Here is an 18,212-nt window from a genome sequence, read left to right on the forward strand (position 1 = left end):
ATGTATAGTTCATCACACCTGAACTCCTTAAAATTTAATCTACCCAATTAATCTGTTATTTTCCTGTTCAATGGTAAGCCTTGGACTTGGATCACCAGTATTTATTTTGGAAATCATCTGATCACAGTTGACATTTTAAGTAAAAACTAACAAAGCCATCCTAAAACATTTTGATTTTTTTCCACCACTGCCAACTTTTCTCTTTCACTTTCTCATACTGTTAAAGCATTTACTGAAATAATTCTTGTTACTGCTTCTACTGTTTAGCAAACTGCTAACTCCTTTTCCCGTAAGCTTTCTCAGAGATCTTACTAACAACTCCATGAAGTTTATTGAATTTTGCTGGTATTTCTACTGTCTTTCCTCTGCAGTTATGTAATGCTGAACACACACAGTTCTTGCTCACTGTTTCCCCCCCACTCTTTACCTGCTACTTCCAACTTTTATACAAAACCTGCCACCAGCACATTTAAAAAATCTGTTAAATAACCTGGATTCTATCCTATTTTCAGCAGACATATAGATTGTTAAAATTCCTATGATGAATATTTTATGGCTGATTCTGCTAGTTGCTCACAAGAAGTCTAATCTTGCCTGACATCCCTGGTAGTTCAGAGTCATCACACTGAGACATTTGCCTGCTTCTCACCTTTGGAAAACCTGTATTCCTACTCTCCAGTATTTCAATCATGTGAACTGTCATGCAAAGTCTCTCCTTGTTACTCTGGAAAAATCTTACCAGTTCTGTCTTACTGGTTCAGGTAACAATTACCTGTACTTATTGATGAATATCTGTATTCTTAAAAAGCCAAAAATGTATTTATATCTTCAACATAGTAGGTCACCATAACCCACAGAGCAGTATCCCTAAAAATAGGGCTTAAGAGTTTAACAGCTGGACTTGATGATCTTAGAGGTCTTTTCCAACCCAAATGATTCTGTAATTCTATGAATCATCAAGTGCAATTGGAAGTAGGATCACAAACAGAAAAGATCAAACTAATACTGATTCTTTAAAAAGATTTAGAAATTTAGGAAACTGATCCATCTCCTTTTGGTAAAAGTTCTGAAAGTTTTCTGCACAGTGATTGAACTTTTAGTCAGAGTTGGTTTCAGATATTTCAGGCTTATCTGAAATATGATGTGTGCTTGTTCTCATTGTAGAGACTGCTCACAGTAACATTTCTTTGAGTCATCAGCAGTTAAGATACTTAAATTTACCAAGTGCCCTTTACATGGCATTCACCCAGCAGGGAAAGAACACCTCACCACATCTCATGTGAGTGTGTGAGTGTGCATCCATGTGTATAAACACACACACCATCACCACCGGAGAACTCACCTAATTGTTCCTTGGTGCGCAGGGTGTTGAAGCATGGCTCTGAGATAATTTGACAAAAGAGTTCCAAAAACATATTCTCAGAAGTGCTCTGCATGTCTGTCTGGTAATAGATCTCAATGCCACAATTGTTATGAACTTCATTTCTCTGTTGATATACAAACCAACCTCCTAAAAGACAAAGTTAAAACATATAAGTTCATAAAAAAGTATGTTTTTATTTTTGAACAAAATGAGAATGGCTTGTGGAATGGAATTATAATAAATGGTTTAGAACTATTAAAGCAGAATTTCCACTAACAGCATACTTTTCATGAAACTAGAAAAGAATATATTATTTTAACACATTAAAATGTCACAGCTTGAACATATCAGCAACTAAATTGAAACTGGCAGCTTCTCCTCAAGCAAATATTTTTGGAGCTGGGGCGAAATTCTGTATTGCCTCTACAATGTAGACAGTTTCTAAAGACAATCTGTCAGAAACTATTATGAACATTAAAAATAATTCCACATTTAATATCAATAACTTCTTGGAAAGAATGTTATGATAGTTTCCACAGACAGATGACCAGCTATGGGTAATGTGCTTTGGCTGTATAGCTAGATATATTATCATTCCCTGCAATACCTTGAACCTCCTTCCTTTTATATATATATGAATGAGATTTTTTTTACCATAGAAGTTAAATCGTACAAAAAGTACAATATCAAAAGAATTTGTATTTGTAGAAAAAAAAAGTTGTGTAAGAGCTTTTAGTTTTCTCAAAATAGCAAGAGTCGTTTAGAACAGTCCTTCACTAAATGGTCAATTAATACTCAAAAATGCTCAAAGAATGGTGTTTATTCAAATGTGTACAATATGTGTTGCAGAGAATGGGACAGGGCTCTTATTTCCATAAATTATAAGGAGAGAATCAGGACTGAACTACAGAAGGCTTTGGATTGGAAGGGATCTTAAAGATGGTCTAGTTCCAACTCCCAAGAACTCCAATTTACATACAAAAATTAAAAATGAAATCAAACTAATTTTCAAGTATTACAGGAAGATCATGTAATAGTATGTAATTTTATTAACAAAACCACACCCTAATTATATTTTGGAATTTTAAGTTTAAAATAATTGGAAGTAAATCTGATTTCAAAACACACTCCTAGCAACAGAGTAATATGCATTTCAAAATGTCATTACCAAGGAGAATCTCAATTAAATGCATATTAAAAAATCATAAATAAATCATTTCACTTACTGTCAGGAAGTTGAACTTCTCTGTATCTCACTAGCTGACTGGGAAGGAGTGGTTTTGTATGAGCATGCTCAATAAGTGTGTCCTCAACCATCTGCATAATTCCTAACGCAGCCTGGAAAAGAAAACATAAGAGGCATTTCAGTGATCATTAGTCATTCTGTACCTAAAAGCAGGGTTACACTTTCCAATTATTGATGGTGCTGTGAGAGAAAAGAAAAAAATCAGCAACAGAAAATAGGGATGTTGTAATTTAATATAAATACAGTAGAAGTTAAGTAGATGAGAGAAAGTGGGAGCTTGGGGGAAAGGCTTTTTTCGTGTTTTCTATAAGTTTAACTTGTCATGTTTAACTACTTCTACTCCTCCCCAATGCTTCTGAAAGTAAAGCTCAACGGGCGCTTTTTTTTCCCTTTCCCTTCACCACTCTGGTGTGCTCATCTTTCAGTGTTTGAAAATGAGATACCTAAAATGTATGTTTGCAAAGCAAATGACATCTCAGTGGATGAAGTTTTAAGAAAACAAATTAATGGTTAAGTTCAAAGATGCATTGCATTGATGTGTTGGTGGTGTTAAGACTCATCGCCCAAATACTTTCTTTTATTTGATGGACTACAATAATAATTGAAAAAACAACAAATAAACTAACAAAAATCATTAGTTTCATTCAAGTATTTCACTTCAATAGCTTTACCTGTTAAGGGTTATGTGTTCTTGTAGCCTGCACACTGGAAATTACAGTAACTTGCTACAAAGTAGTTTTGTCTGAAAGCTAAAATCTCTCAGTCTGCATTGGTACAAACTCACAACATAAGTGATTTTATCAAAAACATGCAAAAGGTCTGAAAATTTAATAAACATATGCCCCCCCCAGCACCTCCAGAACCCCACCCAATATCAAAGACAAAAAGATTGAGGTCTAAAACACATAGTTTGAAAGATTAGAGGAAAAATACTCTATATTCTTTCAATCAAATCACCATAAATATTTACAAGGCTGTTCTTCAGGATTACTTTAGGATTACTTTACTATTCATCTGCTTGCAGCAAATAAATAAAGGAAACTGTCACAAAACAAGTATCAGAATGAAATTAATGAAAGAAGAAATGAAAATTTTAAGCAGCTAGACAGGTCTAATTTTTCAAGTCCAGATTCAATGAAAATTTTTTAACTGGAAGGTGTAAATTTTGATTTTAGTTAAAAAAAATTCTCAGATCCAGGTTAAAATTTCTGAGCTTTGTCAGTGATGAGCACATCTTGGGTGCTGAAGGACAGAGAAGATTTTCTACCCACATCTATTACGGGAGCTTTGCAGACAATTTCTAAACATTACATAAGTATGGGTGTAGCAGGACATCCTTCCCAAGTCTCTGACTTTAAGACTCTTCAGTCACCCTTTATGCCAACTAAAGAATGCTTTTCTCTGATGTAACTGCATCATCATGGAAATCTAAGAAATCTGGTCATTCAGTTCCATTTCAGAAGGAACTGACTTTCATATACAAATGAGTAAGAAATAAGGAAGGAAAAAGAGACTATGCTTAAATTTCTCTGCATGAAAAATACTCTATACTATATTTTTTCTAAAGTATTTTAGAGATATATTTGAAAAAGAAAATTTTGTCTATCCACACTATTAGCTCCTCCATATTTTTTCCCGTCCTTACTAGTTAACTTTCTTCTTCATACATTCAGCAGTCATTAGCAGCGTTTATGACCTCTCCTGCTAGTAAAGTATCCCAGGGCTGTTCTAACATAAAAATACTTAAACAAGCCTTATGAAAAAAGAATGCAAAAACATACAGGAAATGTACTACATTTTTATTGGTACCTATATTCAAATATTTGGTTAGATTTGGTATGCAAGTATGAAGTGTTACTATTTTACTGGAAGACAAACCAAACATTGTCTGACTTTTACTTCCCAAACTAAGAGCTGACACTGGGGTTTTTTTATGGCCCACTATTCCTGTTTAGCTATGTGTGAAGTACTTGGAGGGATACTGGATTCTTGAATCTTTGCTAGTTAGTCTGAAAGTTTTAAATGGAAAAAAGCAGGATCTGCAGCACATTGTTCCTTTTGCAGCTTGATCACAGTAATGACAAGCAATATAGAATTTCAAATACTTAGATCTTAAGTTGTTTTTTATTCAGTTTCCAAGAACACTATAAGGGCAGCACTTAGCCTAATAAATCTAAAGGGGAAAAAATGACACTCTGATACTTCCATAAAGATGAAAAAAGTACAAAGTTAAATGATGAAATCACATTTGGCAAAACGTCTTTTAAGACCTGTGAAGATTAAACTAGTCTTCCATTTTTTATGCTGCTTTTAAATAAAAACAGTTTTATTAAAGAAAGTATCACACCAACCTGTTTTGTTATATTGCCATGGAGAAGAGCTTCAATGTGTAACCGTGACAACAGTTGTGCTATAAAGGCCTTGAGACGGGGAAGGGTGACATCTAGAATAGATATTTAGACAGTTAAATCATTCACATGTATTTTAAATTAACAAGGACCTAAGTCATCATTAGATACAGTGCATTTCTTAAAGGAGGAGAAACTCATTATCATGAATAAGTGAATCTCTCCTTAGAAATGCAACACTGGAATGCTTCCAGGTCTAAATAGCAGCACTCATAATATAGTTTATTTCGCTTAGAATTCACATGCTGTCTGACCCAGATTCCAAAAGAAAGAAAAACAAAAACCTTCTCGACAATCATGCTGAACAAACATTCATTCTCCAGAGACAACTGTTGCAATCATCCAGGTAATGTTCCAAGGAAAAGCCTTAGTTATTAGTTATTAACAAGCAGCAGGTAGTTTATAACACTCAAGCAATATATTGTGCATTTACCATATAGACTAAAAAAAGATCCTCAACTTAAATACAGTGTTCTGATAGTATCTTTGCAATAAACAATACACCAGAAAAATATTTTTGCAATATATCCCGGTGTACACATATGGCACAATACACACTCTCCTTGCAAAGCAGTTTTCATATATAACGCAAAGTATAATTTAACATATAGAATCAATGCAATAAAAGAGGAAGGATGGTTGAATGGATGGGGTGTACGTGGATATGTATTCTGAATCCATATCCTCAAACAAATACAAAAGCCAGATACTCTTCTTGAAAAGAACGTCTCTACGTATTCCAAGAAGATATTACAAGATATTTTTGCAAACTGTTTCAGTGACCACCTTTTCTTGCAACACAGCAAAATACAGGCAGGGAAAAGTTCTTCAGCTATTACTACAATCATAGGAACCTTAAAGATCATTTAGTTCCAACCCCTCTGCTGTGGGCAGGCACATCTTCCACTAGACCTGGTTGCTCAGAGCCCCACTCCATCTGGCCTTTAAAATCAATTAAATCTCTTAATTTGAAATTCCTTCTTCATTCAAATATATTGGGGTGCCTGCTTTTTGTTAAGATCCATAATTCTCCTTATTCTTTATTATTGTTGTTATTATCTACAGAAATTACATCTTTTTATTTTATTAGCTACAGTTCTTTATTATCTACAGAAATATGAGTTAGGTTTCCCTGATAATGGAAAAAACAAAATAGTTTGTGCACTGGGAAGCACAATGCAGATACAGCCCAATGCATCTGCAAATGTCAACTAGAGCCAAATGATTTCATCAATATTGATTAAGCACTGGATTCAAAGACCTAGGCTCACACCCACAAAGCTGTTCAAATTTTGCCTGAACTTTTACCAGTAAGTTTTGCCCTTTGAGGCCTTTTGGCCTGAACTACTCTACTTTCTTGAACTGGAGGACAAGTACAGCACGACCAGCATCAGCTCAGGTCTGGCACTGCAGGGGCTTCACTTGAATAGCGAGCAGAGCTCAAAATAGGCACCCTCATTAGTTTAGTAACAAGACATTTTCCACAAGAAAAAAAAATAAAAATAATAACGTTTAAAAGTAGCAGAACATTACCATCTAGAGCTTCTTTTAATTCATCTTTGGTCCAAGCAACTTCTGTCATCAGGAGTCGGAGATAATACATTGCATGTTGGTGAGGCTGTTCAGCCCTGAAGTTGTTAAGTGATCTCATGTACTAAAACAAAATCATTAAGCTCAAATTAGAAATTTAGAAATAGAGGTATGAACAAAAAATATTAACATTGCATTCTCAACTTTGTGTAGCATCAAGAAGACACATTTCAGACATCAGGAACATTACCTTGCTTGTTAAATGTGTTAAAAAAATTGTGTTAAGTGACCTTGGCAATAATGTGGGCTTCTGAGCCTTTGGATTAAGCAGCAATCATTAAGATAGTTGAAATGAGCATGAAATCAAACTTTTCCATAAAATTAATGACTGAAAATGAAATTACTGCAGTTAGAACTAAATAAGTACTTAAATCAAGTTGCTCTACCTACGAAATACACATTCTATGATGACTGACCAGGGGTGGAGGAATAAAGTTATTAGAAAATGTATTTTTCTCTCAGCTGCTTCCTTCAGCTGATTTGGTTAGACAAAACCAGGAGCATCTTGACAATTCCTTGCATGGATAAAGGAGGTATGAGAGAACAATAAGTGAACTTCTCCAAAAAAAACCCAAACTCTTTTCTAGTCCAGCTGCACCTTTACAAAATAAGAAAAACCTTTTTCCTCTACCAGAGGAACTGGGAAGTGAAAACTAATAGCTTTGGCAAGTCGGATGCATTTCCAGTACGGGACAAAAGCAATTAATTTCAGGGCACATGAGCGACAAACATTGAGCATGAAGTTGCTGGGGAGGTATCCTTCTGTCTGTTCCAAACAGAAGCCAGAAGCTGGTATTTCCCTTATCTGTTCATGAGGGAAGAAAACTGCAGTCCCCCCATCTGATTTGAGTTCCAGAAGTCAGCATGTATTAACCAGCTGGTTACCTTTGCACCAAAGGATCTTGGCCCAACAGCCAAGACACGCCAGGGGAGAAGAAATATTGCAAATCTTTTCATCACTCCCTTTCCCCCTTCATCCATTTCCCCCTTCTTTCATGGCTAGGTCCCACTGAAAATATTCCAATTTGTAAAAGAGGGTACAGAAGTTAAGATTTGCACGCCCCCCAGCCCCCCCTTAGATTTCTACTCCTATCAAAGCAAGCTGCAAATCCCTCCATACATCATAAGAAAGACTGACTAGAAGAAGATTACAGGGCCAGTTATTTTCAAACAATGTAATACAAACACTCTGAGGAACTCATGACCATAAAAAAGACAAGAGAAAAAAACTTCTGGAGTCCCACTAAGGCAGAATGTCACTCTTTATTTCCATGGATAGCCAGCCCTCAGATTTCATATGAAGTCAATGCACTCGATTTTAAATGACTCCAAAGGGTAAATTTCTCATGCAGCTTACCGCTTCCTTGATGATTTCAAATCGTTTTTCATCAATCTCAAAGGTAGCCATTTTCTCAATGATCTTCTTGAGCAAGATATGTTGCTTGTCATTATAACCTTTTACAGAGAGCTACGGAAAAATTGCATAATTTGCTTTAAATGTGGAAGATAAAAGAATAAAACAATTACCAAGTCTTGCATAATTCAATGAGCAATACACTTTTCAATACTTACTCTAAATTCACCATTTATTGAACATTAACTCATTCTAAAATTAAATCCCTTTACTCATCACAAGAGAACTTATGAATATAATATTGCACATTTGCTCAGGAGTTATAAATGAATTAACGTAATTTCATGTTGATTTAAGCAAACTGTACTCAGAATACAGATTTTTAATGATTACAATATTGAATCTAGTCAGTAAACTGTACCTCTGGAGTACTGAAGTGGTTTTACTCTCCGTTTCTCACTTTTGTAATGAAGTCTAGATTCACAACCTTCTAAAATATTCTCTCCAATTTACTTTTAATCCTTTTTCATGTTTATGTTGTTGATCAAAAATATATTTTATGTAAGTTGAAGTAAGCAGTACTACAAGAAAAGGGGTGCTATCAAGAGCAACACAATTTATAACCAGGATGGTGCGGGACTGAAACACTAAGGTAGTTAGTCTGAAATTGTAATGAGATATTGATCTGATTATACTTTTTTTTTAAAGTATACATGAAATAAACTAGGTTATTTAAAAATTAACAAAAATTATTATATTATTCCATCAAGCTACAGAAAATTTCTCTTGCAAAAAAAAAAGACACTAAAAGGCCTTTTTTTTGTGGGAAAAACTTCAAAATCTGGTATCTCAAAGCAGGAATTTGATTGGATTTGTGCAGTTTAATTTTTAAGAGTAAAACTAAACTTTAGAACACAAACCAACATACAGGTGAATTCCTGCTTTCTGGTAGAAAGATTTTTTTTTTTCTTCTATGGTTGCTGAAACATAGCTGAACCATGAATTTGAAGAAAAAGCTATCATAAATGGATTTATGAAAAAGGCTGGTATCCTAAATTGGCAAAGGAACCCAAAGTGTTCAGCAATCACCATGGGTGACTGCTTTCAATGTAGCATCTGCCCTTGCTTAAATCATCAACATTGTACCGTTACACTTATTAACTATAAAACTTCTCACAATACAGAAGACTACAAGTTTTCAGATAATATTTGAAATAACTCTAAACTCTCAAATTGTGACTAAAAATTAAGAAAACTACACACTTTTTTTTTTAAAGGAATTAATCCTGACCACAGAAACATCAGCAAGTTTTAAACTGAGAATAGATAACCGTGTTTGCAGCAAGTCAAGTGAATGCTACAAGGAAATTACATTCATGATAGATAAAAAAAGAAACTGCAGCACTCTCTCATACAGAAAACATAAAGACCATATACAGAATATTTTTTTACTAAGACGTTCTGGAAAACAATACTTCTACAGGAAATTTTGAAACACATTCTGATATATAATGATGGTTAACAAAAGCTTTTAATAGAACTTTGAGACAGACTACTAAAATGTCCCATTATAAATCTCATAGGAGAAGATGAGTAAGAAATAATAATTTATCATAATACCAGTATTTATCAAGTATTGTCAGCACTTTAAAACAGATCATAAAACATGTAATAAAAACAAACACTAAAGAAAAGCCATAAATATCCAGCATTGCAATCTAATGAACACATGCACAATCCATTTCCACAGCTCACTAAAGCAGAATTAGAGAATTGTAACAAAACCTGTAACGCTGAGATTCATTCCACAGAAAAGTTAATCTTTTTATAAAGAAACCAGCAATAGTACTTTCCAGATTACCATGCAAGCAAGTAAAAATGTGAACTAGAACGCAACAACTGTACTGCACACATGTTCACAAGACACTGCAATCTTAAACAGGTCACTCAGTACAAAATATAGTTTTGCATTGCCTTTAATTCATGAGATATACGCAAGGAAAAAAACATTAACCATCTCATTTAGAAATGCAGAAGTCAAATGTTTTCTCCAAGCTCAACAACTCCCAAGCTGTTTAATTTCCTCCTGCGTTTTCTTACTTACAAGTATTGCATTCATTCCTGATGCAATGCCATAGACCAAACCTGAGAGGCGTGCTGCATATGTATACTCTTTTAAATCATCCTTCAATAACCTGATAAACAGGTATGTCATGTTGCAATGGAGAGGATCAGCATAAATGTAGCGACTAACAAAAAGAAAAACAAAAGAAATGCTTTGATACCTCAAGCAGTGACAAAGTAATGGATGAAGAAATATGACTGAAGAGTATGTATATGCAGCCTCATGATCAGTAGTTCTTGAACAGAAAAGCTGAAGTATACCATTTATTTAATAGCATGAAAAGGGGGTCTTTTACCCCATCAGTCAGAAAGCTTTTAGTAGACATCTGACAAACTTATATAAATATGTAAGCTTGGATTAGGGTTGCCTTTTTTTTTTTTTTTAAATGGAGGAAGAAATCTTACAACTAATTAATTTCATGAATGATACAAAAATAAAGAAGAAAATTTGCTTAATGTGAACTGAAAGACTGTTGAAGACTTTGAACAAAATTCAACTTAAAATTCAAATCAAAGAAAGAATGGTTAATAACCAAGATCAAAAGGACTAACAGCCTTAATTTTTTATTTAAAAGTCCTTCCATCAAATCAATATAAAAATGTTGATGAGTGGAAGTAGTTTCAAGGCTCTAAGCTCTTCCTTGATTTGGGTACTTACATACATCCCATAGATGGTATTTTGGAGATCATAGTTCAAGCCAGCTAGTTCTGCTGCATATGCATACTCGTTGAGGGAGTCTTTGAGTAGTTCAAGGTACAAATAGGCCATGTTACAATGCAAGGGATCCACGTAAGCAAATGGGCTGGAAGAAAATGTTGAAAGTAAAATACGCAGTTTAAAATTATTTCTCTGTTTCTTTTGGCCTTTTAAGTTTGATCTGAAGGAAACAATATTTTCTGTGATTTTATGCTGATGGATCCGATTATGAAGGATACCTGTTTTGAAGCCAAATGTGAACACACCTGAAAATAGTTACTTAGCTTGCTTATGGTTTGGGGAACTCCTAAATATATCGAAGATTCCAGGGTTATTCTATTTGTGCTCATAAATCAAGACACATTATATTTACTTGGCTGCACAGTCAGAATTCACCAGGAGTAAAATAAACTAAATATACCAACATAATTTAACAGACCGATATGAAAGCCCACACACTGAACATTAATTTAGTTAATTCTCATATGCTATCAGAAAACAATGTAGTTTCTATTACAAAAATTAAGAGATGAACAATTTGTGGTATGAAAATACGCAGTACATGCCAAGTTCAGCTCTGAAAAGAAGTTTGGCATATCCACTGTCATAACATTACAATTTTTTGTGTTATCCTTTCAGTGGCAACAGCAATACAAGATTTACTGTTGCATTAGAAGCACCTGATCATATACAATACTGTTGCAAATTTCTCTAAAAGAGAAACTGAGCCTCTCAAAGACTCAAGCAATGTTTCAACTGTGCTAATGGTTAAATACCTGTGTGTTTTAAAGATTCGTGGAGTCAAGTTATTTGTACTATGATTACTTTTTTCTAAAGCTTCTGAAGTGCATGTAAATTCATTATCAATTTCACAGGAATAATCAGTAGTATCTGAAAAAATCTGCTGCCAGGATATGGCTTACAACTCAAACCCACGCCATTTGCATTTATTTTCTCTAAGCAGTCACTAATGGTGATATTGAGAGACATGCCATCATATATGTTTATACCTATACAGAATGGTATTTCTCAGTGTATACCAACATTAATGCAGTAAAACCAAGATCACATGACCACAAAACATAAGCTGATAAAATACATTGCAAAGGTATTTTTAAGAAGGTTCCTGGTTGTTTTTAGTAAGGCCTTGACTTCTCCTTCCTTTTAGATTAAGGAAAGAAAGCAGAGGAACGGACTTAAAAAAAAAAAGCTATTAGAGAAGCAGAGCCTGCTATAGTCCAAAATCTTAGCCCAGATTAAGCAAACACGTCAGTAAAAAAACCAAAAGGGCTGTTATTTGCATTTCTCCCTACAATTTCCCAAAAATGAGCAATTTCAATATGCCCAGTGATGCAAATCCAACTACGATTGAATTTTTTAATTAAGACTGAATTCAAAGCAAGATTTAGGTCAATCCTATGTTACCATAAGCCTTACTCCAAACTCATTATATTTTTTTTCCATTTTGATACTACAATAGAGACTTAATCAGTTTGAATGATTACTATGTCTGTATCAGTTATAAATTCTGTATACTCGTTTAGCTGGCAGAGGCCAACAGGGAGTTTTGAAAATAATCATGACTACTAAATCATTTATCCTCAAGTAAAAAATAACTGAAAATTATTACAACACTGTTCTTGGAGTTGCCTCCTATTACTGACAGTTTTGTAAATAAATGTTTATTTCTAGTTTACCTTTCTTATTAGACTCAAGCAGAACAACTTAATCACTGATAGTGTATTTGAAAAATCATGAAGTCCGGTCTTTTCTTCTTTCAAACAGAGCTATAAGTGACATAGCTGGAATCAACACTTTAGTGTTGTTAACTAACTTTAGAGAGTTTTCAAAACATCAGCACATTACATGGTTATTCTGCTCCTTTTAAAAAGGGATGCTTGTTGAGTTCTTAAGTTGCAATTCACACAAAAGCAAAAGCTTATCATCACCTTTTAGGTTGGGTGGTAAGTCCCACGTCAGATGTTTTTACTGTGATGTTTCTTTAAGAAGGATCCCTGTAAGGATTTTCAGTTTTGGAATAACGTGATTTCAAGAGATTCATATACTCATTGTTCCCATGGGATTTGTGTATTTGAGGGAGAAATCACCATCATCAACTTCCTCTTAATTCATTTACACAGCAATTGCTGCTATAACACCCGGGTCAGGAATTCTTTCTATGATTCTTGATGACCAGGGCTGCAGGCAGAAGAAATCCTCTTTTTTTCTACCTTACTGAAGCAGCCTGTAGTATGAACAAATTCTTGTAATCGGCTACAAGGCAGCACAGCCTTCACATTCTGATCTAGAATTAAGGCTAAAAGTTTTTATGAAAACCCATGTCATTAAGATGGCTTTATTCAGCAATTCACTTGGTCACAAGAGATACAGGTGATTTCACTGAGTCTCATGAATAAACACTGTACATTTCACCTTTCCTTCAATGACCATCAGCATCACCAAAGAGAAAGAGAGAGAGATTCACCAAGACTCTTTTTTAAGTACCAAAACTTGACAAACCTGCTTACACCTTCTTTTGGAGATGACGTACCCAGTATTGTTATGTCCACATTCAATCACCATCTTATTTTTAAGGAAAAGGAAAGAACCCTCACTCCCAACCCTAAGAAAAACCCAACTTTCCACCTGTAACCATTCCCAGGAGGAAAGAGGCAAGCCATTCCACTACACTGATCATCAAAGCTCAAATACTCCTGGCTTTTTAAAAGGGTTCACTGAGATCAAAGTACAAATCTAACTGGGTAGGACCATCACCACTGATCCAACTGAAGACACCCCTGCTCAGTGCAAGAGGGTTGGACTAGATGACTTTTAAAGGTCCCTTCCAGCCCAAATGATTCCGTGGTATTGTGTGTATGTGCACACACTTTTATACCTTTGTGTGCTCCACAAAAAATCAGTTATTATCTATTAATCTTTCACAAACTGGTTCAGAGACTGGTTTACTCATAGTTCATTTGAAACTGATGTGAAAAACCACAACTGTATAACAAACTCAGTGTCCATCAATAAAATCCTATTTTGGATTTTAGCCAAACACAGTACAAGGAAAGCCACCAAGTATGAACAAAGAAGGCAAAGAATTGCAATTATTGTTCTCTGAATAAGAATGGGCAGTTACCATTTTGATCCTCCATTTCCTGACACATCAAAGTTGAAACAGCTGTAACATTTGCACTGTGGTTTCAAAAAATAAAAAGGAGGAGGAAATTTCCAGGAAACCCGTTTTCCCCAACCAGTTCACCAACACCAGTACCAAGATATGACATACTCTGGAAAAAACCTCTATCTAAAATTCTTCAAGAAAAATTTCAAGTAGTGTCTCAAAACAAGGACTCAACAGTGCATCTAAAAGCAGCTGTAAGAGCCCTCATAATAGCCTTTCCAGCAATATCACTGAATCATTTAATTAGGGAAAAGGAGAGTCCCTGAATTTTTTACCTTTCAGTAGTCCAACACAGAAACAGCTGCACTCTAAAGACAGCAGTATTTTTTTATTTTAAAAGTTAGAAATTTATTACTTGAAAGGAACATTAAGAAGGTCTATCATTGGCATGCTTACTCAAAGAAAAATAATTTTCCTGTGATGAAAATAATGCAAGACCAGGATTAACATTACAGTTTTGTATCATGCATTTTGGGGTGAAAATCACACATTCATTGATAATACAGATGATGCTCTTGGAGAAAAAAAAATAAAAATCAGTTGTTGCTGTCAGTTTAGTAAAATTTTAAGCACGTTTTATAATGGCTTGCATTATGCAAATGAAACTAGAATTTGAACCTAAAATCATTATCAGAATAGCATTTCATAACGAAAACACAGATCTTAAAACAGTTTGACCTAGTAATTAATGTAAAAATACACACATTTTTAAAGAGTATATTGCAACATATAGTAGCTCCTATTGGCAGGCATATTTCAGGTACAGCAAATAAAACATAGAAGAAAATTTGTTTTAGGAGTATTTTTAGTTAAACTTTTCCTGTTAATCTAGATGGAGAGCCTCAAACTGCTTGCCATTCAATTACTGCGTAGCTTGATGAGCCTTCCTGCTACCTATACTGTATTGTATATTCAAAGTAAGGACAAACATTTCCAAGTGTCAGTGCACGCAAGGAAGTTTTTGCCACAGAAATGCAGATTCCCAATAAACAACAGACTTTTGGAGAGCAATTTATGTGATATACTCAACATCGCATACCTGAAAAATTCAAAGTTGAGACAAGCTTTCGGCAAAAAAAATTTGTCATCTTGCTTGAACCATAGTTTGCTCATAGCAGTGTCCTGTGTCAAGAAAAGAGGTTTTGTTAAAGTCACTTGACTTTTAACTGCAGTATATGGCACTATTTAAAAAAAGTCTCTTCACCAGTTCAAATCTCAAGTTAGCATTATCCTCTTAAATTCAATTTCTTGCTATATACATTGTGGATACATCTATCTATCTGTACTGACACTTCCTTCTTACCACATGTCACCTTACCAAGCAGTTAAATGGCCCCAGCATTGTGAATGAGCTCAGGATCAAAATGGGAACTACTTTTCTAGAGAGCAATGATAAAAGACAAATATAGAGTTAACTGCACAAAATTCCCTGCTAATGCTGGCAATAAAAGATGTGTCATTATGCAGCACTAGAGCAGCATATCATGACACAGTTTAGAACTAAGAATATACCTGTGTATTATTGTTATTGTTAAAGTTATTATCAATGCTTTATAAAAAAAAAAATGCATTATATGTTGTTTGAACGTAACATCAGAGAGAAGTAACATGTACACATTTAGAAAAAGTAGTAAAATTATTTGGAAATTAGTTAAAAGATCTGTCTCCAAAATTTTTCAGAATAACTTCCTAGTACAGGAAAGACTCTAAACAACCTCCCCTATTGCTTTTTCTCCTACAAAAACTAACATACCTGCTCCATCTCTTTTCCAACTTTAGTTAACTTTATCTCCCCAACACCTTTTCTTTGCATTGCCACGCATAACAAGAGAGAACTTTTAAATGTCAGATTATTTTTCTTTTTCATATTTTTGAGAAGATGTTCTTTGCTTCTCAGGGATTTACCATGGTATTTTCCTCTTCTTTTTTGCATAAAAGAATTAAGTCTCATCTCTTACAGCACACCTTCCTCCACAATATCTGACTCACACTAAAAGGCCAAACTACAGCTTCACTCAAAGACAACAAAGTTTCTATTCTGTTAAATTGCTATCATGCCATTTAGAATACATCTTATATGAGGGACAGAATGCTAAACAGTAAAGCCTGTCTGTGGTACTGCAGACCCGACCCAACAGTTGGACATCACCACCTGCAGTCCATAGAACAGTTTGGCCCTCAGGCCACAGCCCATATCCCAACTGCCCTCTATCCTGAGGGCTTTTCAGGGCAAGATGTGCCATTACAACAGAGGTGACATAGTGACATTCTGCCAGGGAAAATGGCCATCTTGTTCCTGCACTTATGTTCCTGTCCCTCCCTTTCTCCACAACACTGGTCCAGTCCTTAGTAAGCTCACTTAGGGACACAAAGCAGCAGAAAAGCTGGGGTTTTTGTACATCATTCTTGCTGATTTAGTTCTTGCAATGTTTTGCTGTGGGGTCAGAAAAATGTCAGTGCCTACAAAAAGAAAATGGCACAGACATACAGCTGGAGAGAAAAATAAGAAAAGAGATTCGGGCAGAACAGATAAAGTGTATTTCATCAACTGCATGAGATTAAAACCATTTTCCCTCAGAAAATATATTTTAAAGAGAAAGGAAAAACCAAAAGCAAATACATTTCCAAAGCAATGACAGCTTAAAGCAAAGTTTTTGCGTGGATCAATTACCAAGCTGCTACAGAGACACTGAAGGACCATCAAGTTTCTGCAGCACACCAGTTAGTGTTATTTAATAAAGTTGTAGTATGTGTCCCTGCTAAAGTTAAGGGGTTTTGTTCAGGATGAACATAAACATATGCTCAAAGTCTTTCTCCATTAATAATATTGCTTCAAGTATACACTTAAAATGTTCTATGCAGAACAAATATGTTTTCCTGAAGGGTATCTTTGCACTAGAGTAGACTTCTATTCATCTAGTGTGAAAGAAGTATTCCTGAATTGAGTATTCAAGATGAAGTACAACATGTAATTGCTGAACATTTTTCGTATTTATCCTCCAGTTAAGCCTAAAACAGGGATGAGCATTAGCAAAGACAACCATGCTTTACAATAGTAAGAAGTAATTTTTTCTATGTTTTACATGCTCAGAAAAACTGAGATTTTCCAAATATTTTGAGATCATGAAATGATGCTTCTAGGAAACTGGAGAGTGACGTCTATTTACATGTTTACACCTCTCTCTCCCTTTTTCCATGCCATCACACGTTTTTTCCACACACAGTTACAAAAGAATAGCCTTGTCTACACTCATGCCTTACTCAACAGTGCTTAAAAAAATGTAAGAGTGGCAGTCGCTCTTCTGCTGAATAAACAACCTTATTACTATTTCTGTCAGTCCAACACCCTTTCAGAAGGGCAGAAAGAGTTCAAGCTGTTTGCAGATTCATTTACATAGGAATCCAAACAGTCATAATCCACTACCGTCTTTACAGCAATATCTTGAAGTTATGTACTTTTTTTATTATATTTTAAAATATGACATGATCTGTATTTTAGAAACACAGAGGAATTAACTTCCCACGATGTTAGGTAGCAAGTGGGACAAATACAGTTTACCTTGACAAGGGCAGGGTACTGTGTTGCATCTTTTTCCAATGGCAAAATCTCAAAGTTTGTAGGAATGAACTCGTTCTTCATCGGAAGCTTGAATTTCCCATTCAAGTCAGCATTTTGCCATTTCTAGATAAATAGGAGAAACAGTGAGGCTAAGCAGAATTTCTGCTTAACTAATAGATATATATTTATTTCATGCTGAAACAAAAGATTTTAAAATGTGTTCCACCACCTTATGTGTAAATACTATTAAGATAACAGGGAAAGAGAGACATAGCTGGGAAAACAAGTCAAAGTAGACGATCAGCAGGATGAAGTACTCTGAGAAGGAAGATAGTGACAAAAGGTAATTTTGAAAAGTTTACAGTACTGTGTGTTTTATGTCTCATATTTTCTGCTACTATGAACTGTAAATGATGATATTAAACTTCAACAGGAATTCTAATCAAGAACATAGGTGTGGTCAAGCAAAAGGAAGCGTTCCTATGTAATGTCTGTTCAGAGCACACTTGGAAGGTCCAATTCAGCTTGGAGGTATATACTTTGCAGCCATCTCTTCTTAAAAGATTAGAACAATAACAAGTTTCAATAAGGATTTTCCTACCTCCTTTACCGGGGTTTTCATTTTTAGAATCTCATTTAACTGGCAATATATATGTGTTTTCTATGTTGCAAAAGTAAATTTTA

At 34.8% G+C, this 18,212-nt stretch overlaps 1 protein-coding gene across 5 annotated transcripts in view; it reads right to left on the reverse strand.

The window, feature by feature from the left end:
• Positions 1-18,212, reverse strand: part of IDE (insulin degrading enzyme) — a 61,566-nt gene that overhangs the window by 10,594 nt on the left and 32,760 nt on the right. For 4 of the 5 annotated variants that reach the window (XM_027672390.1, XM_027672391.1, XM_027672388.1 and 1 more), the window contains 8 exons: positions 17,529-17,651; positions 15,009-15,091; positions 10,744-10,888; positions 7,965-8,075; positions 6,551-6,671; positions 4,961-5,052; positions 2,590-2,701; positions 1,343-1,510 (listed from right to left, as the gene is read on the reverse strand). In XM_027672390.1, the coding sequence (XP_027528191.1) occupies positions 1,343-1,510; positions 2,590-2,701; positions 4,961-5,052; positions 6,551-6,671; positions 7,965-8,075; positions 10,744-10,888; positions 15,009-15,091; positions 17,529-17,651 (955 nt within the window). Of the gene's footprint in view, positions 1-1,342; positions 1,511-2,589; positions 2,702-4,960; positions 5,053-6,550; positions 6,672-7,964; positions 8,076-10,065; positions 10,211-10,743; positions 10,889-15,008; positions 15,092-17,528; positions 17,652-18,212 lie in introns of all 5 variants that reach the window. The other variant, XM_027672389.1, reaches the window with a different exon arrangement.

This window comes from Neopelma chrysocephalum, unplaced genomic scaffold (genome assembly GCF_003984885.1).
Source record: "Neopelma chrysocephalum unplaced genomic scaffold, ASM398488v2 Primary Assembly neopelma1_97390, whole genome shotgun sequence".
Classification (NCBI taxonomy): Eukaryota; Metazoa; Chordata; class Aves; order Passeriformes; family Pipridae; genus Neopelma; species Neopelma chrysocephalum.